At 40.6% G+C, this 26,392-nt stretch overlaps 2 protein-coding genes across 3 annotated transcripts; both read right to left on the bottom strand.

The window, feature by feature from the left end:
- Positions 1 to 13,988: 13,988 nt before the first annotated feature.
- On the bottom strand, positions 13,989 to 23,917 carry slc25a10a (solute carrier family 25 member 10a). 2 transcript variants are annotated; one of them, XM_080487109.1, is made up of 11 exons: positions 23,546 to 23,914; positions 22,961 to 23,080; positions 22,748 to 22,862; positions 22,565 to 22,613; positions 20,585 to 20,626; positions 20,432 to 20,475; positions 20,176 to 20,246; positions 16,032 to 16,124; positions 15,125 to 15,202; positions 14,895 to 14,951; positions 13,989 to 14,764 (listed from the first exon to the last, which is right to left on the bottom strand). In XM_080487109.1, exons 1-11 carry the CDS (start codon positions 23,633 to 23,635, stop codon positions 14,663 to 14,665), a joined length of 861 nt encoding a protein of 286 aa, XP_080343235.1. In that variant the 5' UTR covers positions 23,636 to 23,914; the 3' UTR covers positions 13,989 to 14,662. The 2 variants fall into 2 exon arrangements, with proteins under 2 accessions (XP_080343235.1, XP_080343236.1); XM_080487110.1 differs by lacking the exon at positions 16,032 to 16,124 and having other exon boundaries at positions 23,546 to 23,917.
- On the bottom strand, positions 16,489 to 18,580 carry LOC308124211 (uncharacterized protein). The gene is made up of 2 exons (XM_080487111.1): positions 18,552 to 18,580; positions 16,489 to 17,568 (listed from the first exon to the last, which is right to left on the bottom strand). Exon 2 carries the CDS (start codon positions 17,557 to 17,559, stop codon positions 16,705 to 16,707), a length of 855 nt encoding a protein of 284 aa, XP_080343237.1. The 5' UTR covers positions 17,560 to 17,568; positions 18,552 to 18,580; the 3' UTR covers positions 16,489 to 16,704.
- Positions 23,918 to 26,392: the final 2,475 nt, after the last annotated feature.

Raw genomic sequence — 26,392 nt, 5'->3', positions numbered from 1 at the left:
TGTGGCATGTGAAAGCATTGTGGTGATGGGAACGAGACTGGAGGAGAGAAAGACAGCAGGAGGGTTATGTTTGGAAGGCAGAGTTGTAATATTCAGTGCCAGCACAGGGGTTGGTGCAGTTCGCGCTTTGCTGCAAAGCGAGGAGAAGCAGGTGAGCTGTCCAAGAAGTGTGCGTTGGAAAAGTGGAGAGAGGGATGATGCCCGGCAGCTGATCAAACATGCCCAGTCAGAAAATCAGGGAATGGAGTGCAAACAGATTCTATCAGACGCTGCCAATCTGCCTCAACATTTGTCGTGTAAGGCCCTTCTGACCACAGAAACACATTATACAACTGTGCATTTGTACATGCCATTCATCTAGCTCATATATAGTGCAGATTCAAGTTAGAGAATCGAGTTTAAAGCGCTTGAAGAAGTGATAAAAACAATCAGATCTGACGCAGACATACTGCAAGGGCTTATAAAAGCTGTCGGGATCAGCAGATTATGAGGTTAAGGAGGTTGTATGTTTAGTTTCTTTAAGATTTTCTTCAGGAGAAAGGGATTCCAGATGTGGCTTTGCTGAGACCTTTGTTGTCAATTTAAGCTTCTCCAGCTTGAGCCGACATCACACTTCTGCCCCATTGGGATCATAAATGTGGTTTGGCAGCTTTCTTGAATCAACATTCAAACCACAACTGCCAGTAGTGACAGAAATCCTAAGGAGGTGCTCCGTGCAAGTGTAAGTGCAAAGACCCTTCAAATCATTTGAATGCCAAAAGTTCTGTTTTCTTTCAATATGCAAAATGATGGCTCTCTACTCACCGTTGGTGCCGGGAAGCCACATGCATGCAAAAATAGGAATGTCAACTGCTCTCACAGTTTTGCAGCAAGGATAACTAGGACAGCAGAGTTCACACTCAACACCTCTGGCTGTTGCCACTTTTCCACTTCACACAGAATCAGAGGGCAGAACAATCTTACATAACACCACTTCAAACTTTGCATCGGACTCTTTCTGCCCTTGACATCGCTGAGAAAGAGTACAGTCTTGACAATCTTCCAAACATGATCGAAATGGAAACAAATCGGATTGAAGCATATAATATTTAATGAATCAAAAGAGCTTTGTATCAACAAGAATTGTGATTCACATTGTGAAGTGCATTGTCGCGTTAACATCAGTATGACACAGCAATATGTGTATTTTGATTGAAATCCAGTAGCAAATTCAAAGTAACAAAATATATTTGTCTACAGAAAGCATTACTTTATGTGTTTGTGGATGTATAGGGGCCTGCTCATTTCCAACACATCAGTAAGTAGCGGACGTCTTTTGTAGTTCTCTATACAATTTCCCCTCAAAGGCTTGATCCTGCGCGGTTCAGCTCCGAGTCAGCTTAAATTAGTACCAGAGACGACAAAGCTCTTTACAGACATGTTATATCATTTGTAGGATGGAGATGTCCAAGGCCACAGGGCAGCACTTCAAAGTCACAATGCTCCGACTAAAAGCTAAGTGCAGGACAAAACCAAAAGCAATAGGATGGAACACAAAATCTACAAAAGTAGTGAGTGTTTGAATAGCCTATAAGTCAGACTTGAACGTGGTGAAGGTGAAAGACTTGTTGAAGTAATGTACACACGCACATTTATAATTATCATGTATATCTTTAAATGAGTTTGCTGAGAAATAAATGAATGTTGACATTCATTTCAAAGAATAAACCTTCAGCTTCAGTGTGAAAACCTGCATGCTGGCCTCCTAATTGATCAGTTCATTTATAAGTAAAAAAAAAAAAAGGCTCAATCTTCACCTTTGGGGGCTCAAATTATTCTTCTTATTATTTTTTTTGTGTTTTATATTACTGTATATGTAAACTTCCTTGCATGCAACACATCAGGATTGTCAGAGTGCAGACTGGAGGACATACATACAGGAAGATCATTATTGAAGCTGGTCAATAAACAGTAACAGAACCCACTGTCCCAGCAGATCTAAAGATTGGTAACTGCACAGGCATTTGATAACGCTCGGTATAAATCAACCATCTTTTCACCACGCTTATGAGCTGAAGCTGCTTTATAGAAAGGCAGCCGAAACAAAATGTGATGGCTGAAGCGCTGCACCCTAATAACAGTTTACAGATTCCCAGAGAGGTCAAATGTTGGACCACGTCCACATTCTCTATTGCTCCACATAAATGTTACATCAGCATCTTAATTCTTGGTTAACGTATTGATGTCCTGGGGCATACTCAATATACAGGATAATGTTATTGTTGCATCATAGCTATCAACTTGACTCAGTGCAGAATTTACAATCTGCAGGCAAACTTACCGTCGTACCAAAGTACATGGAATCCAGTAAGTGTCAAAATCACTAAGCACTGAGCAACAAGACACTTCAGATGAGGGCAGAGACAGACACAGAGCATGAGCCCAACTAATTAAAAGAAAGACTTAACAGAGCAGACCAGTTGAGTAAAAATAGCGGACGTACCTTCAAAATATTATTGACGTTGACAAACAGCCAAGCGATAAAGACAAGACATGAAACAGCAAAAGTCAATGAATCAGATACATTAAAAAGAATAAAGTACTTAGATGCAAAACAGGACAGACTGTATCAAAAATATTTCAGGAACGTGACCAATAGATAGTTTGAATTTGTTGGGTTAGCGCTACAGAAATTATTTGTCCTGTTATTGTGTCACTAGGCAAATGACCATCCATGTCTGCTGCATTTCTTCAAATCTAAAAGTTAATGACATTCACAGAGTTCCTGACTTTTCTGAAAATAACACGTAGGATGGAAAGTCCAAACACGCAGAACACAGACTGAGACACTGGAGAGCTACCAACAACCAGAACAAACTGAACTGAGGCCACGTTTACAAGTACCCGAGTATTTGAAAACAACTGTGATATTTCTCCCTGTTTGGGCCACACAGTTACACATAAACGCAGCTCCGACTCACCACAAACGATGATTCCTGAAAACTCGGGCCACAGTGGAGATCTGGATAAAACTCATGTGTCTCCAGTTGAATCTAAAGCGAGGGAGGCGGATATTTACGTCGCAATTAGGAACGTCCTGTTTTTTCCCAGGATTCTGATCAGCTATCATAGCTTCATGCTTTTCGCTACACTGCCCCCTACAGGTTTGGCATGTTCATAGTAGGTCTGAACCAGGCGTATATGTGGTCTGTATCAGTGAAGATTTTTGTTTTCAACTTAGTGGGGGAACTATTTGATTTTATAAAAACCTGAGTAAGTGTAAACGTGGCCTGAAGCCCAACATATACCACAGCCACCACATGAAGACAATCACACAATCAAGCACAAGTAAAACACATCAGGAAAGGGAGCAGCTATCAGACACGGAGAAGGAAGTCAAGGAGCCTGGAAGCAGAGACCATCAAAATTTCAAAAAGAACACAAGAAATTATTTGTGATCCATGACATTTTCCTATTTATAATAAGTGAAATATGATATTTTCGTTAATTCTTCACAGTTTGGTGAAATGGTGAAATGACTTGTGGTGATGTCTCTAAAGGGAACTTGTTCTGTCAGAGTTCTAAAACTGATCAAGAATTCAATAAACACAAAGTAAAAGACAAAATGAAAAGCTTAATATTTCGTTTGTGAAATATTTTCATCCTATAACATTGAAAAAGTAAAAAAAAATATATTATCAGGTATTCTATAGATTAAAAGCTTCCAGCCACCCTCACACGGGGCACCAAATTTTTCTAAAGCACACGCTGTAAATAAGCGCAGCGAACATGCCTGTGAAATGTTAATCCGTCCACATCTCAACAGTGCTGTAAAGTGACCTTTTAATTCTCCCGTGACTACTTGCAGAACTGTTCAGGCTTTCTCATCTGCATTTCATAATGGAAAGGTCAGCTTCTGTGCTTTTTACAAACCTTTTCCCATTACCCCTCTTCAGGCCCTCCGAAGCCCCTTCCTTCAGGTTAAAAGGTTGTTAAAGCAATGTTTTCTCTGCGTTGTTCTGAGCGCTTGGGCTAGCCGTGCTTCTCGTGCCGTGGCACCAACATTATTCCTGATGAGATGATTGCCCTGTCAGCTAGACTACATTTGATTACGCACTTTCTATTCATTCAGCACCGTGCAGGCTGGCTGGCTCGGGGGGAATGTGGGGGTGCTGTTACGCTGTAATTAATCTTTTCTGCCATGCTCTGGTGTAAGGTAAACCTGCTTGGTCACCATTAAAAAGGAGTGCAGAATGATTAGTGAGGTACTGAAAGGCTTCATCCTTTTTATTCAAATGCAAACTGTGGAACGGAAGAGTGTTCTCCAAAAAAATGCACATATAAGTGCATTTTATTAATGATTACGCCAAAGCTAAGTGACACACTGGACTTTTGTTGTAATTTCAACACTGAATTAAATGAAGCATGGGAAAAATTTTCCATCTAGAGAACATTATGATCTCTTGCTGTGATTTAGTGACACATTGGGTGAAGCCAAAAACCCAAAAACAATTTGAAAAACCTGAAAATACAAATTTTCTGTCATCATACAAAGCAAAGCAGCTGTTTACTGGAGCTTCTAATCATGAAGGCTTCAGTGAAAGAAAAAGAACAAAAGCCAGCTATATCTTCGTTTACAATTCAGGAATGAAGCTAGTTTGAGAATACATTAATGATTTCAAGTGATATTTACAGGGAGCCAGCAGGACAATAGTAATAAAAGATGTAATTACAGTAACAATATCAGTAGGCTGAAGGTAAAATAGGAAAATACAGATAGGTACTAAATAATTAAGAAACCAAAAAAAGCAATGTAAAGCGAAAGTTGGTTTGAGCTGCAACCTTCAGGGAGAGCAACACAAAGTGCTTCACATCAGCTCTCGAAAAAGGTTTGTTCCCAAAATGCTCCAGGTTTTTCTGCAGGTCATTTCTGTTGCACTCCAAACAATCTACATGAAGAATTGTGTGCAGATTGGTGAAAAACAATTGTGGCAGGAAAATGGCTGACGGCCCTCAAAATGTCCGCCAAAATGTACAACAGCTCATTTTCTGAGCAGCATGATCCATAATGCGTGTTTCGTGGATATGTGAGGAAGCACTTTTCTGCTGCTGTTCATTCTGCCCACACATGCGGTCGCCACGTGGTGAAAAGTGAGCGATCCCACCTGCTTCTCTGCTCACTGGAGCCACACGGACTGTAAAATACACTGTACTGCGGTGCCTGATGGGAGTCATTATCCAGAGTTAGAAGTTGGAAGAGAGGGTCACCTGAAGTTGACATCCTGCACTCCCTTCACACACTTGCAGTCGACAGCTCTGCTCTGCTCTGGCAGGATATCGGGGAGCACAAGTGTCACATTCACGAGCGGAAGCTCTCGGCGGAGAGATAAGAGCCACTCACGCACACTTATACATATGCAAACAGCCTCCTGTTTGTGTTTTTAATATTTTCACTCATTTGCTGAACGAGCGTCCTTCGTGAGAGCGAATCTCGTCGAGGGTAATTAATCAATCAGGGTTTTTAAGAGGCTTGTTGTCCTCTGCCGGCCTGGATTAATGGGCTCTCTAATGCCATGATGAGGTTAGTGTTTTAACCGGCACTGCATAGAGACAGAATCACAATGAAATAGCGTCCAGACTGCAGTGTTTAAATCAGCCTGTTGTGCTGCGAGTCGGAGTAATCACATTTGACTGGACCTGATAAGTGTCCCCATTCAGGTTCTGTCAGATCTCACAGGTGCCATTTCCCTGGATCATTTACTGGCTCTGTTCTTTCCCCCCGAGATGTTTTCATCCGAGAACCACCGGGTACAAAACGTAAGTGCTGATGCTCGGCAGCAAAGGCAATCATACGTATCCTCCATTCCAACCATACTGTATCTGATTGACTGTCATCGAGAGCCCGCTGTGGGAAACACGCACACAGACTACATGCCTTCACCTTTTTTGGCCACATCTGGCTGCAACAGGAAGGACTTCTCATTAGTTAAGCTCACAAAATCAAACACGAGGCCTGGGTGCCGGATTATAAACCAAACACGGCAATGAATCAGTCCAGTCGCCACACGGAAGTGCATAAAACACACGTTTAGCTTGTTTTATTTCACTCGGATGCAGTGGAAGCTGTGGAGAGCTCGCTGTGTTTCTATGTGCAATAGAAAAACTGTGCGCCTGTGTCAGAGATGATGAATCTGTAAAATCAGTGAAGGAGGGAAAACGGATTCCCTTACAAGGTGAAACTCTTGAAACCTTTGCTCACTAAAAAGATGGAGGATGAAACATGTGTTGGGCTTCTGGGACCACATGTCTGACGTGGATACCCTGACCTTTGGAATCAAAGCTGCATGTCTGCACTTAAAACACGTCTTATTGGTCTGATTTCGTCCCCAATGTGGTTATATAGAAAGCCAAAATGCTCAAATTGAATCAATATCAAATATTCATGGCCATGACTGTATGTCGCGTTCTGGTGTTGAATATTATTGAGAACCTGCTGATTGGCCAGTGATGGTTTCCAGCTCGATAAGCCGGAGCGACCACACATTAGAAAAATGACCAAAAACACAAAATAACTACAAAGTGAATCAGGATGTTCATGTGAAGGCAATGTTTGTCATTTTCATTATATATTTTTTAGCATCTATTGTAAAATGTGTAAAGCAGCGAGGGGCACAGAATTTCATCCCATCAACCAAAGGCAGGTCGCATGAACCCATGTAGAGCAATGACATCAGAATTTGAGTTCCAAATGAACCGTTTACGTTTAACGAATCAGAATGCATGTGTTTGACATTTCCCACCTTGAAATGAATTCATCTGGACATATTTAAGGAATAATTACAAATGATTTTGGGTTCGTATGTGGTTGCGTTGACTTTCCTCTTTGCACAACCATTTTTGGAAACAAACTTGAGGATCACAAAAAAGGTCGGAAGCTGCCACTTGCCCACGTCTGCTTTACAGTGACGAGAAGTGAACTTCTGCTTCTGACCAGTAATATACAATGTACATTGTTTTGACTTGAGAGGTTTGTGATACCAACTACTTGTTAGTCAGTTACACCTTTCCAAATCAGCGTACATTAAAAGAATAGATTACAATGATATTTCTGTGCGTGCAGACAGCGACTAACTGAGTAAAACACCCTGAGATTGCTGAAGTCCTGATTGTTGCCTTGTTGTTGTTTGGTGGGGCTGCTGAGAGGAGTTCAGCTGCGACAAATTAATATGCAAGCTGAATGTTGACCGTATTGTTGGAGCGAGTGCATTATCACAAGAAAAACAAGTCAAATAGTGAAATGGATGCAGAAGAACGCCACAGTTGTATTAGCCGTCACCTTTACACGGCCTGTTGCGGCACACTGTGTCACCCACTCGCTGACCCGTCACTTTTCCCCCCAGAGAATATCCCGTTTTTCATCACTGACACATGGCTCCGCTAATCACCGACATCCGCCTCCCGCAGGATTGCTTCTTTATCAAAGGCCAAAGAGTGAGAAAAACAATATTCCCCTAACTCCGTTCTTTCGCGCTTTAATAGAGGGGGCCTATTAGTTTTGTAATGGTGAGTTTAAAAACATCCGCAACAAGCTGCTGTTTTGTGCCTTCAAAAGAGCGCATTCGCTATCACCTTGGTGTTATTTCCATCAATTGTTGGTGAATTTGCTGCTTATTTTAAAACAAGTCAATTTACCCTGAGGAGAAAAAAACATAAAATGAAAAGAACGGAAAGCGGTTGTTTTTCTATGGTGGTCACAAAATACCATTTGATTGTTTGGAAGACTTGTCTCCAGGTGCATTTGTACAAAGCGTACAGAGAGGGGAAGCCAGCAGATGAGACACTTGATTTTAGAAACACATTTGTAGTAAATGTAAAGCCAGGCGCAGTATTTAACATTAGGCATTATAATAGACGATGGTATTGAGCTACTGTATCACTCAACTCATTTGAATTTCTCTCATGTCTTTAGCAGTTAAAATGTCCAAGAACTCCAGAATCTGTTGCATTTAATTCTAAAAGATTTGCATTGGCTCGAGGAAATACTCCATGATAGATTCTTAAGACTGTACAGGTTTGGGGAAACTACCATAGCAATTCAAAGACAGCACATATAAATTGAATAATATTACAAATGTTGTTTTTTGTCATAAATGATGTTTAAATTAAAAATGTATCTCTAATGTACCCTCAAACAACTAATAATAGGGATTGTTTCCATCACTCAGAATAAAAGAGGCTGGTTGTATAACAACTGTGCATGTTGTTTTCCACGTCTCCGTCCAATTTACCATCGAATGTACTGACTTCACATTACTTAAAGAAGTTACTTCAGATAATAGAGTGGGACTTGGATTAGACTGTTTTTTCCATTGTGGCCATTCCTTCAGTTTAAGCCTTTAGAGTACATGGATAATTCATCTCTCTTTCTCATGCCTGTGTTTTAGTTGCATACTTGTGGCAGCTGAAGAGAAACATTTTGAAAAACCAGTTGAGGATACAAATCTACTAAAGCAGTTCCACATATTAATGGGAAAGGGGATCATGATGAAGCTCAATGTGGTGAAGATATTTGTCATGCTTTATGATTAAATGTTGAGAGGAGTTGAGCTGTTTCTCCCCCTTGTTTTTTTATTTCTGTCATTTTCTCTGCTTTATGAAATAAACTAAATGTAGTGAACAAATATTCACTACTTTTAATTGGTTTGAGTCATTTTCTATGTCAAATATCAGTAGTATGTTCACGCTGAATTACCGACTATTTCCACTTTTTTTTTAATCTATCTATTGTAGCTTGTTGAAGCAGCAGAGATGGTGATATGGTGAAAGTTGGGAGAATTTCTGAATACTACATCATGGAGATGCTCCAGAGAGTTTCAGACCGTTGCCACCGACTCTTATAGTAATGCTATATTCATGTTTCTTGTCAAATGCCTAAAAGATTCTAAAGTGGAAAGTGGTCTTTCGTTTGTGTCGGTGGTGAAAACAAGTATCCCTCAGCAGGAGAGAATTGCTCCTACCACCAAGTAACATGCACCATAATCAGATCTGATGCCGTTGAACTCTCCGGAAGTAACCAACCACTGGAATCAACTCATTTTCCCTCAGTGTCAACATTCGAGTATTGAGATCGTGCCATCAATTACCCCCCAAAAAAAAGCTTCATAAGTGAGGATTAAGAATCGGTTGTTAAGTGGACATAATTTCCTCTTAGATCAGCTGCATTAAAATCCCTGCAGAAAAAAAGCTGTAAAACATCTGCGAGGCGTCATGTGCAAGAATGTGTACGACTGTAAAGTAGTGGGAGATTATGGAGTTTAATTATGTTTAAGTGCTTCAGTGTGTAATGAGGCAGCAGCTGTTTTATATTTTGTTTTGCGGAATTTAATCAAAAAGAGAAGTCCTTTCGCCATTGCACACAAACAAACAACAACAATAAAAAAAAAGCAATGCTAAGTGTGTTCTCATTTTTAAGCAATTATATTGCCTTTTCTGGACAGCGGAGGAAATGTATGTGAGTTGTTGTGACCCTTTATATAATGGTCTGTGCCCTGAGGGAAAACAAGGAGTGAATAAAAAGCATACAGGCTTATTCAGAGGAATTACTTCTCTGCATGAGCGAACTTTCAGTTTTCACAAATTTCTGCTTAAGCTGAAGTGAAATGCAGAGAGAAACCAGTGGATTACCGCACTGCAATTAAGGGTGGTTTTGCTTTCATATTCCCATCGTCTCTAGAGAAAAGCTAAAGGTGGCAGCGTTCATTGCCACTAATTCTGTGCCCGTTTATATTGGGCAACAGCAATATGATCGCCATGGTCCTCTGCGTCCACTGATGTCATTAAGCAGCATGATAAATGCAAACCTCCACAGTTCATGCATTATTTTTGCTTTCCTTCCGAGCCGCATGAGCCAAAATGGACTGTAATTAAAGCAAACATAATATTTTCTGGCAGCGAAAACTCTGAACATTTGGATCTAGCGCCACATTTCTACGATACGGCATCTGCTGACATTTCGGATGTGGGAGTCGTGTCTGACCTCTGTGAGGAGATTGGATGACAGAATCCCAGGAATATCCTTTCCTGCGTTAGTTTCCTCGAAACAAAAACAGGAAAATCTACAGAGCGATCTTTGCTGTAAAACCAAAGCAACTTTGTTTCACAATCTATATCAGTGACATTTCAAAAGTTCTTCTGGAATCATCTCCCTCGACTCTCATGCCACACAGGCCTGAGAGTCGGACTTCTTTAGGTAGTTCAGATTATTTAACACAATTAGTAATGGTTGTTCAAATATTTTGGCAATAAAAACCTTGCCTCATCTTGACTAGTTGTATGTTTTCAAATAAGAAATCATTTGTGTATTTCTTCATGATATTGCATTTTATCATCACTCGACATTTAACTTTAAGTTAAATCAAGTAGCTTTTCATTCAATACACAGCATGTCAAGAGTCGATCATTTGTTTCACGCAAATTTCTTGATCTGGTCTCTGTGATGCCACAGCATGAAAACACTCATTCTTACCACCCTTTGCTCGTCTCCTTTGGCTTCAGCTCTTGTTTACGTGAAGCTCTTCGCTCCGGCTGGTTGCAGAGTACTGCGGGCTGCTGTGGACGGGATCAGAGGCATGTAGGCTGAGCTCCACCGTCAGACCTCCAGAGGAAAACCTGGCTGCCGTTCTGCACCCCACCAACTTTTCCATAATGTGAAACCATCGCTCATCCGATCAGGTCGGCTGTCATTCCAAACCAAGGACACGAGCACTGTTACCGTCCAACAGGAAACTGGCAGCAAAGGATCTAAAGAGACCGACCGTCAGGAGAAAACCAGAGAACAGACACGTTGGTACCGCTCCTTTGGAAATAAATATAAGTCCACAGATTAATGGCCACACTTTTTTAAACACACGCTAGACTCAAGTTGATGCAGGTGGTATCATGATCGGACCTCACATGCGCTACTAAATGCTCTGCTGACATGAAAATGGAATGAAAAGTAAAAAGATCCCCAAGGATACTGGGAATATTAGAGTACAGTTGAGGAAAGACACATTGTGAAGAGTCACAATGACGTTCATTTCACAACAGACTTCACTGATTGCTGTATCAGTTGTTATTATTGTTGTTATCACCGATTACACCGATTCAATAGCTTTTCAACAAAACAGCATGAAAGCCTTACACATGTAATCTATTACACCAGGTTTTTGTTTCTTTAATCTGGACACTCCTTCGCTACTTTTTTGAGGCAACATTTCATTAAGAGGCAAAGCCCTTATCAATGTTTACCTTTCTAAGAAACAGAACAGAAACTTTGTTGATGCTGCTGTCTCGGCGACGTTAAACTGAATGTCTCATCTCTGCATGTTCTTCATCAACGTCCACACTTTTTTTCGTCTCATATTTACAAGCAGACATTTCTCTCTGAGTTCACAAATATGCTTTGTTTGTAGACAGTCCGTGACTGTTTGTGTTTGTGTGAAGTGATCATCCAGCCAGAGAATAAAAGAATGCCTTAATTACTGAATGTGGATCCTTAATATTTGCATTCCCAAAGGTTTTCAAACCGTATCAGTGATGGAGAGTCTGATAAAGAAGAAACTCCAAACAGTGTCTGCATGCCTCTCTGGATAAATTCTATAAAAGGAGTCAGACACAGCAGTGCTCTTTTGCTACGGTTCATTATCTATCATTACCCCCCATGTCATCGCGTCACCTTTTTGGCGTGCTCCATGACAACCAGAGGTGAAAACGGCCTCGCTATCAGAAGACACAGGTTATGTAACCTGTCTATTAGCGACACACCTGCTCAGAATCGTTGGCAGCACTTCATGAAAATGACAGGTGAACCACTCATTTAACTCCTTTAACATCAGAATGCTCAATGAAATAAATGAAGACGATGAGTGCTGTATGAACGAACCTGACTGCTCAGATCCTGGGACTTCTTTTAATAGTCCCAAAATGTCGCGGATCTAAGGAAAACCAGACATGTTGAAACAGAAACTGTGGCAGAGAGTCTGATAAAGAAGAAGCTCCAAACAGCGTCTGCATGCCTCTCTGGCATCACGGCCACACAAACCTTAAAATACTTATATCACCTTGAATATTCCTTTATTATTTATATAAAATGTAAAAAGCTTCAGGCTGTGCCTGGAGTACCTGCAGTGCCTGATTGTGTCGCTTGCAGCCTGTAACAAACTACAACATCCACTAAAGCTCACAGGGCTTCAGTGAGCGACGACTGAGGAGGATACATTCACTCACTGGAAGAAAGGCAGAAGCCATGTCTGCTGAAGCTGCCGTTACGGTGCCACACAGCCTTTCTGGAGTCATGATTGATGGAACGGTGGAACCAGAGTCCAGGTCCCTGGGAATGCAGAGCCTCACCTCCTCACTACGATAAGAGCTGTATACATGAAGACATGGCTGTGGTTGTTTCATGTTCTTGGCTGCTTTGCTTGATACTATTCAGGTAGTGAGTGAAATTCCTTGTGGTATAGATGACTTGGATAATTAAGATTATTCAGATTGTTCGAGGTAAGAAAAGTGGGTTTTAGCTGAAGCACTTTAAACAGGACAACACATCACAATGAAACAACGAATGGTTATCAAAGAAAAGATGAGCTGATTTAAAGCAGGAATCAACTTCAATCCAACACAATCCCTCAGGATAAAGTTGAAATCTACTGCAGGAAGCGCTCGTATGCATTTTCATTTTGAACACAATTCAAGGGATCAGTATCAGAAACTCTGATGAAAGGAAGAGAATGCGATAACAGACGGTGAAATTAACAAATTAGAAATACATCACTGAAAGGAAATTGTATTTAAAGGTACTTTTCTGTATGTAATTTACCCCATTTTTTTATTAACTTAGATTAAATATGTCAGAAAGTACTTCCACAGTTTCGATTAATATTAAAACCTCTTTTTAATGAAGTATCTGCTTTATACTATTTGTTGACCCTTGTGGGATTTCTACTAACTGTGTGAGGAATCCGTGTACATTAAATGTAGATATTTCATACTGGTGAATTTAATCAAGCGCCTGTTATTGATAATGCAATTATATGTTTAACAAATAACATTAAGAGGTTTTGGAGTTGAGTACTTAGTGCATCTACCTAATCTTAGATAGAATTGTCCACAAAAACTGCAACAATAGTATACTTACTTTGCCTGTACTCTTTCTTCTTCTGGTTGTCACTGCAGGAGGTCTTGTAAGCTCATCTGCCAGTTCTTGGTTGTTGTTGTTTAGTCAAATTGTACAGTTCAATAAATAGGTTAGATAAAGGTGCACCAAATACATTCATTAGAAAATCATGGTAGCTTTCTCAGCAAGATATTATGAGAAACTTGAGAGTCCCTCCTCAACCTGTCACACGCGTGTCAAACGACTGGTTTAAGACTTACTCATCTATCTCCTCCTGGGGACGTCTCCTGTTTAGTACCTTGGACTGCAAAAAGAAACTTTATCTGCCTTTTTATATGACTGTTTACGTCAAAGAAAGAAATTTTAAAGCGAAGCTGTGGTGGGTTTGGCCCCGAAGACAATCATCATCACTCAAATAGTGACACTGAAAGAAGAAAACTGTTGGATGTAGAAACACATCTGTTAAAGCAGAATATGGACGATTGCACATGTTGGTTGAAGGTAATACTCAATAAAAATACCACATGGAAGATTTTTAACTAACATGAAGTGAGAACCCACGCACATCAAGACACAGGAATCTTTTCAGAAACCAAATAAAAGTTTCCCCACAGGGATCTACACTCCCGCTCTTTTAAAGACGTTTAATTGTCCTCAGCCGTGTTGCGTTCAAGTGCTCTTCTCTGGGAGCGATTGTTCCCTCTGGAGCAGGCTGAATCAGCCAGGTTAAGCATCCTTGCTGAAAAGATAGGAGGCCTCACACTATGTGCAACCATAAATAAAGGCGCTGTTTTTTTTTTTTTTTTAACAAAGTAGAGGACCACATACAGACAGAAGGTAAATGATTTCATTTCGAAGAATTAGTGGCAGACATTTATTGTCAGTGTATATTTTAGTTATGGATAGAAAAGAGTCTTCACTCTGAACATGACTACTGTTAACATGAAAATATACAACATACAGGCATTCACAAGCATGTCTAAAATAAATATACTCAAATTTGTATCCGCACAAATACACATAAAGTGGAATTAGACGGTGTGTTTTTCTGTGTAACAGTGTCCCCCAGAGGGCAAAGCCAGCCGAGTGTGAGTGTAACAGCCTGGTGTAAGACTTTACATGATTTATGTATTCATTCATGTTCAAGTAAAAGACAACTTTTCTTTTGAGGGAACATTACAGACAGATCTGTTAACTGTGTGTATAGTTTTACAGTTCATGGCACACACAAAGAAAAACTCCACAAGGATGACTGTAAAAAAAATAAAATAAAAGTTGCATCACACACACACACGTCACATTTACTTTTGTCCCACAGCTTTGAGCATTATTGCAAATGTCACTTTTATTCTGTGTTAAAAATCAAAAAACAGTTTGTGTTGTTGATTGGTTTTGTTTGTTTGTTTTGCAAATATTGGTGCATCATTTCATTTTCTAAGAACAGAGGTGCGGTCAATCTGTCTGACGGAGTGGAAACTGAAAAGAGGAACCACGTCTGCCTCGAAGTGTGGCTTTGTTTCGATGCTCTCAGGCGAGGACCACCTGACCGAAATGTTGCCTCAGCTGCTCGAGGAAGACGAAGGTGAAGACTGTGTGAGGGACGAGGCGGATAGCTGCAGGAACAAGGCCCTGCACACAAGAACAGAACATGTTTTTAGGACTATTTGATAGGCAGCGACATCAGAAATTAATGAGGGGATCCGTCGCGACCATATGAAAGTGTAATTTGGTGTAGTTTGAATTCTGGAGGTACATCCACCTTGTAGAAAGCCTTTGGGCCGAGCTTTGCTGTTTCCTTTAGACAGACAAACACGCTCTGCAACAGAGGGACAAAAAAACACAAGAGATACAGCAAACTGTGTTGTTCTTATGGCAAATGAATAAAACAGACATGTCAGCATGATGAAAGGGAAGTTTGGATTCTTCCAGTAACCTCAACCCTCCTTCACCAACAAATGACAAAAACCACGAAGACATCCAAACACTCACCCCATATTCCATTTTTGAGTTCATCAGCCTCGTCTTAACAACATCAAGTGGTTGGCACAGCACTGTGGCACAGCCGCCCTGTTACAGAGAGGAATGAAGGAGGAGGATTGTTCTAGAAAACGATGTGGCTTGTAAAAGTGTTCCTACCCCTGAAACGTATCCACACTTTGTCAGATTACAACCAGGAATGTAACTGTATTTTATTTTGGATTTAGCGTGACGGACCATTAGAGAAGATTTGTGAATGACATCATGAAGACCAAGCTATGTGGGGGACCAGTGTTGCCGCATTACTGATTACTAGTTACTCCTTTAAAAAGTAACTTAGTTACTTTACTGATTACGTGTGTGTGTGTGTGTGTGTGTGTGTGTTTGGAGGAAGGAGGACCCGGTTCTGTTTGATCATAAAGCGGCTTTGCAGACAAGAAACTCATCCTGCGAGACGCTACAATAGTAACGCACAGTGACTTGAAAAAGTGACTTTAATCTGATTACTGGTTTGGAAATAGTAACGCGTTAAGATTACTCGTTACTGAAAACAGTGGTCATACGAGAGTAACGCCTTACTAATTAACGCGTCACCGGCATCACTGGTGGGGAAACAGAGAACATGTGGAGGAAGGTGCTCTGGTCAGATGAGACCAAAACAGAACTTCTTGATCTCAATGCAAAATGTTATGTGTGGCAAAACGAGCACTGCACTTCACCCAGAGCTCACTAAACCCCCTGTGAAACACGGTGGTGGCAGCGTCATGCTGTGGGGATGCATTTCTTCATTTGGAGGCTGATGGGAATATGGATGGAGGCAAATTCGTGGAGATCTTAGAGGAAAACCTGTTAAAGTTTGCAAACGACTGGAGACTGGAGTGGAGGTTCACTCTACAGCAGGACGAGATGAATCACTTACTGCAAACACACTGGCCAGGACGTGAGTGAGGATGTTGTCGGTTAGGTAACCATTAGCCAGAAACAACTGCTTGGACTGGTCATAACACGATAACTGCAGGTGTAAAAGACATAAACATAGTACATTGAATAAATTGCTTAAATGAAAAAAAAAGAAAAAATCGAACCTGAAAAAATGCACAGTGTGCTGTTGGACTCAACGTATTATCACAAAGAAAGAGCATTGTTTTGGTTAATTGCAATGTGTATTGGAGCCGGGGTGTTAAATACACAGCCTGCAGGTCAGAACTGGCTCATCTGATGATGTGATGTGGCCCACGAGATGAGCTTATTTAATATAAAAATTACAAATAAAAACATCATTTTAGTGTGTGCTGTGTAGATGTCCACCACTATGTTATCATTCAATGTTTCACTGAAATGAAGTTGTGGAAATAACTAGATAAAATCATATTTCAGATGCAAACAAGAATTTTATTGACAAAGAGCAGAAAGTCATAAAAGCAATGTGATAAACATTTCATCCTGCGTGGAACATTTTGATTCGTGGCGTGATTGGAAGTTTGGTTCAAACATTTTTGAATCAGGAAGAAAAACTCATTGAATGAAGTGGCTAGAGAGGGATATTTTGGATTGGTTGGCGTGCAGGCTCAGCTCGGTCACCAGCGCAGCTCTCAGCGGTAGAAACACAGGTAGAAGGTATAACTTCCAGTGGAGCTGCTGGCGTGGCACATCTCCGTGGCGATGGCCCCAGCCTGCTGATATGGGATGAAAGCTTTGTCAATGATCAACCCCATGCCTTTGACGGGGTCATTCCCATCTTTGGTGAACCACAGGAACAGCGGGTCTCTTCCGGTCCCCATGTTCACATCCATGTCGACCTTGATGTAGCCCTTCTGATCCTGGCCGGAGAGCGTCAGATCCCCGATAGCCTTCTGGCTGTCGGTGGTATTGCGGTACCAGATGAAGACCCGCTCCTGGTCCATAAATTTGTTGGTGTATTCATCCATTCTGGTGTAACCATTCTGGAGGAGGTCATTATATCCGGACCAGGTGGAGGTGGCCTTGATGTCACTAATGAACACCGGGGATGCTCTCTCCACCCACAGGTAGGCCCAGACTCCTCCAGTGTTCTGGTTCAGATCACAGGTCAGCCTCTCCCAGTGCTTTTGAACCATCTTGGTTTCATCCGGTACACCGTTGGAGACGTGAAGACCTGTCATGGCCACATCAGCATCAGTGGAACCCTTGTAGCACCACACATAGATAGCGGATCCCTTTCCTCCAGTGTTGATGTTCTTCTGGACCTGTAGGTACGATGCTTTACGAAGGGCCTTTGCCATCTCTTTGCTGTATGAAAACTGAATCCTGGTGATGGCCTGGATACCAGTTTCATCTTTGTACCAGAGGTAGACCTTGTTGCCTCCGGGTAGTTGGTTCAGAGGGCCTTCGACCTTTTTGAACCCATCAGCAATGAGCTGATTCTCCTCATCTTCATTCAGGGAAACGTCAATCTGAGTGATGGGCATTTTGGGATTCTGCATCAAAACAAGTGAAAAGATTCATGAGTAAACATCAGGTCGTATAAAATGTGTGTTGACACGAGGAAACGTACAGTACATGATAAAAAAGGATCATTTTACATATCAAAGTTACAACACTGTGTGCCTTGTAGGAACCCTGTCGTTGTTATCCTGTGTGCTTGCATCTTTAAGAGTCGCGGTGGAAGGTTTACTATCCTACGCCCCGTTTAATCTAAATCTTTCTATTTTTCTTTCGCCAGATTTGTGGTGCGTAACTAGTCCAGCACCGTTGGGAGCACCGAGACAACGAGCACATCAAAACATGAAGAAAAATTCTGAACAGTGTGCTTTGAATTTTGTTCACGATTCAGCAAATCATTTCCGCAGAAATCGCAAAAACCAAAATTGCCAATGAAAGTGGATGGGATTTGGGTGAAAGACACCAGTCAGCTCAAGCGGCAGGCACACTCAAAGTCTCATCTGAAATGTTCTAGTTTATGTTTTCCTGCTGGCTGTACCACTTTGAACTTGTTGTGAACATACACACTATAAAAGATCAAGCTGTTTCACTATATAGCAGACAAGGATCCATTTTAAAAATGTCATGTCCCTGAGCAAGATCCTTGATGCTCATCATCTCCCTGGATGTGGCTGCCCAACAAATCCAAAAAAAGAATGAGTCAATGTAGGGGGAAAAGGAATTTCTTCAAGAGTATTAACAAAGCAGGATTCATTTAGTCAGTGAAAGGTTTGATTTGTAAGTGTTTCACTGATAACATCTATTTCCACAGTGTGCATTCTCTCTGAAACACCTGGAAAAATGCTTAAATATTTAGCCATGATAGACTCCTTGAAACATCAACCTTTAATATTTTGCATGAGAATTCTCAGTTGGTCGAGGAGCAGCAGTCAAATTGCATTGAAATGATGGTAAAGAGTATTTTTTTTTTTTAAGTCAGATAAAGAATAAAGTAAAAAGAAAGCAGTTGAACACTTACGTTTGTTGGTCTGAGGTCTGCTGGACGCTGCTGTCCTCTCAAACAATCGCCCGTCCTTATATACAGAACATATCGTTGATGTTGACGTTGAAATCAACAACCCGTATCCCCTTGATATTCTTGAGAAATTCCTGTGAACTGTCAATCATCAATCTTACACACCCATTCGTACTTCATTTATTCTTCCACAGAATCCATCTGTGGTTATACAGTGCCAGAAAGAAGTATCTGCTTCCTCGTTGGATTCTTATTTTTTGGAATATTTCCGCAAGACCATCAAAAATAATTCAATATTAGACGAAGATAACGCAAGCGAACGCAAAAAATGCTGAGTGTGGCCGGACCAGACACACCTTACAACCCACCGTTTCTCTTCGGCCTTTGACACAATGTGAGCTGTTGATGTTTTCACAGTATTTATGTTTTTTACCCATTTTACTCAGTCTTATATTGGCCATGTTCAATCATGGTCATCCATTTGATTTGTTTTAAGTGCATTTGTTTTATTGTGCTGTCTGTATCATTTATCTGTTTGATATGAACGTGTGAACTCTGCACTTTTACATCTTAAATATTCTTTCAATGGTACTTTGCTCCAGTGTGGCGTCACAAATGTTCTTTATAGATAAAGTTGAATTGCTTATTCGGTTCAGGGGGTAAATACTTTTTCACTCCACTTGTGTCTGAGTCAATTTCGCATTTAAGGAGTGGCGGCTCCTTTTCTGTTACTGCTGGACGCTGCTGTCCTCCGACGACTCACCCGTCTTTTTATACAGAACATATCGTTGATGTTGACGTTGAAATCAACAACCCATGTCCCCTTGATATTCTTAAGAAATTTCTGTAAACTCTGTCAATCATCAAGCTTACTCACCCATCCGTACCTAATCTATTCTTCCACAGAATCCATCTGTGTTTATACAGTGCCAGAAAGAAGTATCTGCTTCCTCGTTGGATTAAATTCAGAATTCAAGACCATCAAAAATAATTCAATATTAGACGAAGATAACGCAAGCGAATGCAAAAAAATACCGTTTTTAAATGATGATCTAATGTTTTAAGGGAAAAAAAGCTGCCCAAACTTACCAACCTTAACCAACCCATTTGTAAAGCTTTAGGGCTCCAGTCAACCACAGTGAGCGCCTTGATGCACAAATGGAAATACCTGTGGTGAACCCTCCCAGGGGTGGCTGGCTGACCAGAACTACCCCATGAGCACAACGACGACTCGCCCAGGAGGTCACCAAGGAACCCAGGACAGCGTCTGAAGGACTCTCTTGTCTCAGTTAAGGTCAGAGTTCATGACTCAGCAATAAAGAAGAGACTGGGCAAAAACGGCAGCCATGGCAAGTTAAAAGGTGAAAACCCACTGCTTGTTTGTTGGGTTTAGGGCCCATTACTTTTACAAACTGCATTTTTGGAGCAGTACAGAGATGGGTATTTGTGACGTAACTATGAGAATGACTGCTGAGTGTTGTTGAAATAGTGTGTATAAAGAAGCTGCTGGCTTTATTTAACATCCGTCTGGAGGATTTCAAACCACACAATCTTACCATTCTCACCTTTAAGTCTATGGAAGATGGAAAAACATTTTTCACCATTTCTTTCTCTGTTAGGACTTTACCTGTCCGACTGAGACCAGCGCACCTCGGCTGGAAGCCATTGTAGCACCAGAAAACATTTTCCTGATCCCCTCTACAACAGAAATTTCAGAATCAGGACATAATCTGAAGAATTAATTTCAAATTTTTCACCTTTTTTTTTTTAAATCTATTTTCTTTTACCTCTGACAAAATGTAAAATGTTGTATATTGTAATCTTACTGTCTAACAAACAAACATAATCATGTGAAGAATGTTTTTTTTTTTAATGAATCTTACCATTCTTCCAAACACGTAATAATCCATTGAACACATGAGCGTAACTGAGAGGAGAGAAGAAAAAAAAAATTAATCTTTGGAGCTGTTTTCACAGATTAACTTCAATGTCTTGCAATTACTACAGAAATGATTTTCATATTTCCATGTACTTACTTTCTTCTGAGCTTTGCGGGCAGCTTGACATCATTCTGCATTCTGCATTAGAAGCGGTTGAAAGATTGCAAAGTCAGTTCGATGTCAACACGAATGACCCGATTCTGAATTCAGAGAAAACTGGTCCACCAGATCGGAACAGTGAGCATGAAAAGCCTTCAGGGCATTTTGAGAGCTGTCGGACCACTTCACCTTTCTCTTATTTGTTTATGCTCCTTTTTGGACACAGCTTGGTTTGAATTTTCTTTTCTTTTCTTTTTTTATTGCTGTAACAGCTGCTGTGTGTCTTTCTGAACACATACTTTTCTAATAATTCTATCCAGGACATTAAAAGAGTTCAAAGACAAAGAAATGAAATGGGGAACACCATAACAAAATTCCAGATATTGAAACATTGCAGTTATTTGACCATATGTTTTCAATTATAGATTAGCACGAGCATCGGGGTAATCCTCAACATTACTATTTGGAAAAAAACTGTAAATTGTGAGAATGTGAAGGAGTGTGACATGTGATATTTTGTAAATGAACCAATATAATCAACCATATGTAACAAAATTACATCTTGGTATCGTGTCAAACACAATGTTATGATCCGCTTGCTCCAATTCTTGCAAGACACCACCAGATTTAACCACCAGATGGTGTATTGAGCTGTTAGTTGTTCTGTACTAAACTAGAGGTGTAGCCTACATTATAAGCATTTATACCCTACACCCACCAAAGAATTGCCCCAGATTACCATTTAACCACTGAGACGCTCTATAGCTTGAGAAGATTGAGTTCAGATGGCCAAACTAATGATAAAGCATCAGCTCGGGGACACCAGTTTGAGCCACATCACAATTTGACACATTGTCCCTTAATCTGGACAATGGCAACAACTAGAAAAACAATTAAATAGATTAAACATAATCATTGGCACTCTCAGTAGGCATACTGTTTAAAATCAGCCGTCATACATGGAAGCAGTTTCACAGGCAGTCACAGATCTGCACCACAAAACCGTATGTGGCTTGTCTTGTTGGGTTCGAGCGACAGCGTGAACTCCCACACCGCAGCATCTGACGTAGCCTCTGTATCGCATTTACCACGTATACCTTCATGTGACTGTAACGCCAAAAACCTCAAGTTAATGCACTGCAGCCCTCATGGATAGAGACGTTTGCCTTGGTGTCTCAGAAGAGTGTGGATGTGAATTTGACAGTGATGCTGAGGTACCGTGATTCATCTGGAGGATTTGTTTGTCTGTTACGAATGTTTGTTTTTTTGTTTTGTTCTGTGGTGATATAAGTAGATTCCTCACTGCCTTTTGGAGCTGACATATTAGCACGCCTGCCATATTGGATGAGGACCCGTTTTCCGCTAAGTGTATCTGCTTCTAATGCCAGAGGAAGTCTACTCAATTAAGATGGTCATAACTTATCAACAGCATGAGGAAATATCAAAAGGGGCGGGATAACTCACAAAATGTAAACCCATTTTCACCTGTTTTTTGTGTCTTAAAAATGGTTTTATTTTAGCGATATGGGCCACAAACATCTCTTAACATGAGCCGTTTCTCCACCTCAAATCCGGAGTACAATCAAGCTGTGTGAACAATGGTTGAAAATGAGGAAATTCTTTTATTTGATCATGTAATTGATATTATGTTGTAGTATAACTTAATAGCAAAAACTTGCCTGCATAATTTTTTTCTATTGTATTGTAACTTTTGTTGATTGATTCATAGCATTTCTGCTGAAACAAGGACTATTCAGTAAAACCTTCACTGGTATTTCTTTAAGATTATTACTTTTTAAGCTATGAAAGTCACTGAACACATCCAACTTAAAGAAAAAAACATGGATTTGTAACTATACCAATGTGAATATCTCATAAATACAACGTTTATTGGATTTTACTGGTAGGAAGAGAAAGGGTCATTGAAGGAAATGAGATTCTAAACAATGAAGTATATAATCAGAACAGCTTACTCACCGGACATTCACCAAGTCAGCTGGGGTTCCAATAAAGCCACCTGTAAATCCTGTTGGGGGAAATAACTCGTATCATGAATGAAATCTAACCAGTTTTATGCTTATTTCTCCAACGTGGGAGAAATATAAGAAATTTGTGTCTTGCTTTGTCTCGTAAAACAATCGAATAATGTCAAGATCAAACCTCCGAATGCGCCCAGCAGAACTTTCTGGTAGAAGGGCATGGGAGCCTTGTTTTTTCTGCACATCTTGTCCCTGACAGTCTCATAGATTGCAAACCGTGACATGGAATAAGTCATCTGGGTTAAAAGAAACCAAAAAAAGAAAGGAAAAAAAAAAAAGGATGTCATCACTTTGAAAGAGTGCACTGTAAATGTTTGGTTGTGTTGTTTTCCACCTGTCTGCAGAGGGAAGCACTGAGGCCGCTGTAGAGAGCCAGGTAACCTTCTCTCCTCACTACATTGACCGTCATCCCAATCATCCTCACCCTCACCTCCTGCTGCGTCTGTAAGTGCACCTGGATGTGGACAACGAAGAGGGTCAGTTGCACATGGAGTTCGATCTGCTACCAAATCCATGTGTGTGAAGAGACAGACAGAGTCTGGGCCTGACTTAATTAATTCAACTATTAGTAACTATCTAGCTCATAACTTCAGGGAAGCAATTCGACAACGGGATGATAGCTGTGCCACAGATGTTTCTTCCTTTTTTAAAGCGCCTTAAAGCTTTACAAAAAGCACAATGACAGTCGTTATCAGAGCGATTAAAGCGTATTATCGCCATGTGACAATGTGACAAGTGGGATATTATGAAATTGTTTGAACTGAATGACAGACATAAAAAGCTAGTCCAAATAGGATGATAAGAATACCCCCAGACATTATGGGAAACACTTGGAAAACACGTCATTGTGGACAGTCTGAATATGTTTTTAATGAAAATTGAGGGAAAATTGTAAATGTGAATTAGCTTTATCTTTTACCTTAATCAAATCCAGAGGGTGTGTTAAACAGGCCGCCGCGCTGGAGGACACTCCACCAAAATACCAGCGGGAAATGCGTTTCTGCTGCATGTTGCATGAGAAAAGAACTCCACAAGAAAATAAGGCAAAGGTTCAGCTCCTCGCGGGTCGCCGGAACAACTCTGTCCGAGGTTTGCTTTTCATCTTCTTCTGTCAGTGCTGCCGGAGATTTGGACCGCTGGTCATTGTAAAGTCAATGCAAATCACTTTGGTGTAAATCGGCAGTTTCCTTTCTTATTTACAGCCGGACATTTTAGAGAAAATAAAAAACCTTGAGGTTGAGCTGGTCCGGTCAAGTAAGTGCACTGCCTTCACGCTTGGTGTTCGTGTGCCAACATGCGGGGTGCAGCTGGTTTGAGAGAGGAAGAGTACGTGACCAATATAAAAATAGTAAGTCAGCTTGACTGCTGCTATAGTTTTGTGAATGTGGCATGCCAGCGTCTGAGGATTCAACTGACACTGATCAAAGGTCAGGAAATATATATTTGCCTTGATTCAACAACAGCTTTACCAATTAAAAACAAAACAAAAAAAGGATTTATACGAGGGGTCAAAAGGTCAGTGCCCCTAGATCATGATTGAATATTATTTTAGACAGAAAGAAAGAAAGAAAGAAAGAAAGAAAGAAAGAAAAAGAAAAAGATTATTTCACTCTGTAAAGCCCAAGTGACTTTCTGGCTTGTTGAGCATGACATGATTTTAAATGAGCGGTGCAGCAGTGGTATGAATGGGCAGCCTGGCACTGGAGCATGTGTGCTGACTCAGAGGCAGACCGAGTGGGAGGGACTCCTGACAGATGACAGAAACAGAAACTGGATACCCTCTGCAAGGCAGAGTGCAGGCAAAGACTGGAACAGACTCTCTGGAAATGCAGGATGTGACACTGAAGACACAAGTATTCATCAGTAACAAAAAAAAAAAGAAAAAGAAAAGTGATTGGTCTTGTATTCTGCCAGCACCAGAGATATTAGTTCAAATGCAATTATCATATTTTCCAGACATGAGTCCAGAAAAAAAAAAAAGAAGAAGAAAAAAAGTCACACTGATGTCACTGCACCATCAACCGTCCTCAAACAGCAGCTGCTGTTCGAGAACCATCTGTGATTTTGTTCCTGCAGCTCTGGCCGTCGTGCTTTTAGACTGCTGTGCACCATTTTCTTTCTCTTGACATTGTGCTTGCACTCTTGGTAAACTACGGTATTAATAAAGCAGCATTGTGTAGCCAAGCAGTAACATACCAGATGGTCTGTAAGTCGCTTTTTCATATAAATTGCATGACGCCCACGCCCCCTGCGACTTATAATCCAGAAAATACGATATATGATCAGTTTTCACCTCAATTGTCACCCAATAGAGGCACAACCATAAGGATAGAAAACAGATGCCTGAATAATGAATGCAGCCTCAGTGTGCCGGTTGTTTGAGCAACTTTCCACACAACTAACCTGAATCTATCAGTCCAGAGTGTGTGTGTGTCACCAACGTCTGACTCGCCCAGTTAGTGCAGCTGAAGTGAGATCAGTCAGTCGGAGGAAGTTTCTTTATAATCTGGATGTTAATGGTTCCTGGAGGAAAGAGATTCTTGAATTAATCACAATCAGAAGCAGCTGATGTCGATTCCATCCTGCTGATGCGTTATGGCTGCAGTGGATACGGGATAATGTTTATTGCAGCCTGCAATCTTTCATGTTGCTCAACATATTAAATTACCTTCAGTGATTGGTCAACAATTTTTGAAGGAATTGATTTTAAAATCTTAGTTGGGCTTTGCAGTCTTTTCATCATCACCCATCACCTTCATTACTATCCCTTTTCTTTCTTTCGTTATCCATGCATTCGCTCCAGCAAAACAGTTCACATGCGACAATAAGCCTTGTTCTTTGAAATCTAAACTCAAACGGTAGAAAGCTGAATGAAATAACTCTCATGCTCTTGTAGAAAAAAGTCTGAATCTGTGGCTGCTCTACCTGACTGCAGCCAGATTAGTGATGTCCACACTCCCTCTGGTGCTTAGTTTTATGAAAGACATTGATTGTCACGTTAGTTGTTTCTGTTCATTTCAGTTAGTGGAAAAAACTAAATGAATGGATTTTTTTAAAATTTTATTTATATGTACACTTGAATGCTTGAATCCATGGTAATCTGTATTTTACTGAGAATTGAGTGAGCGCATACAGGATTCCACTTTCTTTTTATTTTCTTCATGACAGTTTGGTTCATCATCTCCCTCGGTGGGTATTTTTCCAACACAGAGGTAGATGAAGGGGGTGTGTGTGCTCTGTTTAATAAAACTAATATTTTGAGCACAGCCTCCCAAAAGAAGTGTACATATTTGCTGTTTTGTTAAACAAACAAACAAAAAAAATCCTCAGTATCAGATTGACGATTGTAATTGCTGACGACATAAATCAAACACTGCCACACCAACCATTTCCCAACAAACCCAGTAGCTTGTGATTACCATCAGGACTCAATATCCTGATTATTGCTGCGCTGCTCCTTGATGGAGCATACCAGAGATAAACTGATCACATTATTATCTTTGTAATCGATCCATCAATAGCTGGAAAAATGAAAAGCGGTGTAAAATAAATCCTGTGGTAATTCATGTGCCATTGATGAAGCCGGCTGGGATTAATGTGTTTATAATCCCATTAGTCTTCCAAAAAAAAAAAAAGAGAGAAAGAGACGGAGCAAAGGCAGAAGCTATACAGAGATGATCTAAAAGAATCATGACCTTTAGCCAAATAGTTACTCCCAAAATAATATCCACAGCTTGGTTCTGGCTGTGGCTGCACATTGTTGTTC

The sequence above is a fragment of the Lipophrys pholis genome (genome assembly GCF_963383615.2).
Source record: "Lipophrys pholis genome assembly, chromosome: 19".
In the NCBI taxonomy this organism is placed as follows: Eukaryota; Metazoa; Chordata; class Actinopteri; order Blenniiformes; family Blenniidae; genus Lipophrys; species Lipophrys pholis.
The sequence above is the reverse complement of the archived record's forward strand: the minus strand, read 5'-3'. Positions and strand labels throughout refer to the sequence as shown.

What these genes read in the sequence shown, in the direction of transcription:
- LOC308124211 (XM_080487111.1), bottom strand. Translation starts at nt 17,559, where the DNA reads ATGCCCATCACTCAGATTGACGTTTCCCTGAATGAAGATGAGGAGAAT.
- slc25a10a (XM_080487109.1), bottom strand. Translation starts at nt 23,635, where the DNA reads ATGCAGCAGAAACGCATTTCCCGCTGGTATTTTGGTGGAGTGTCCTCC. An exon ending in CCCGCAAAGCTCAGAAGAAA is followed by an intron (nt 20,476 to 20,584) that starts GTAAGTACATGG and finishes CTCTCCTCTCAG; the next exon opens with TTACGCTCATGTGTTCAATG. An exon ending in TCCTGGCCAGTGTGTTTGCA is followed by an intron (nt 15,203 to 16,031) that starts GTAAGTGATTCA and finishes TCTCTGTAACAG; the next exon opens with GGCGGCTGTGCCACAGTGCT.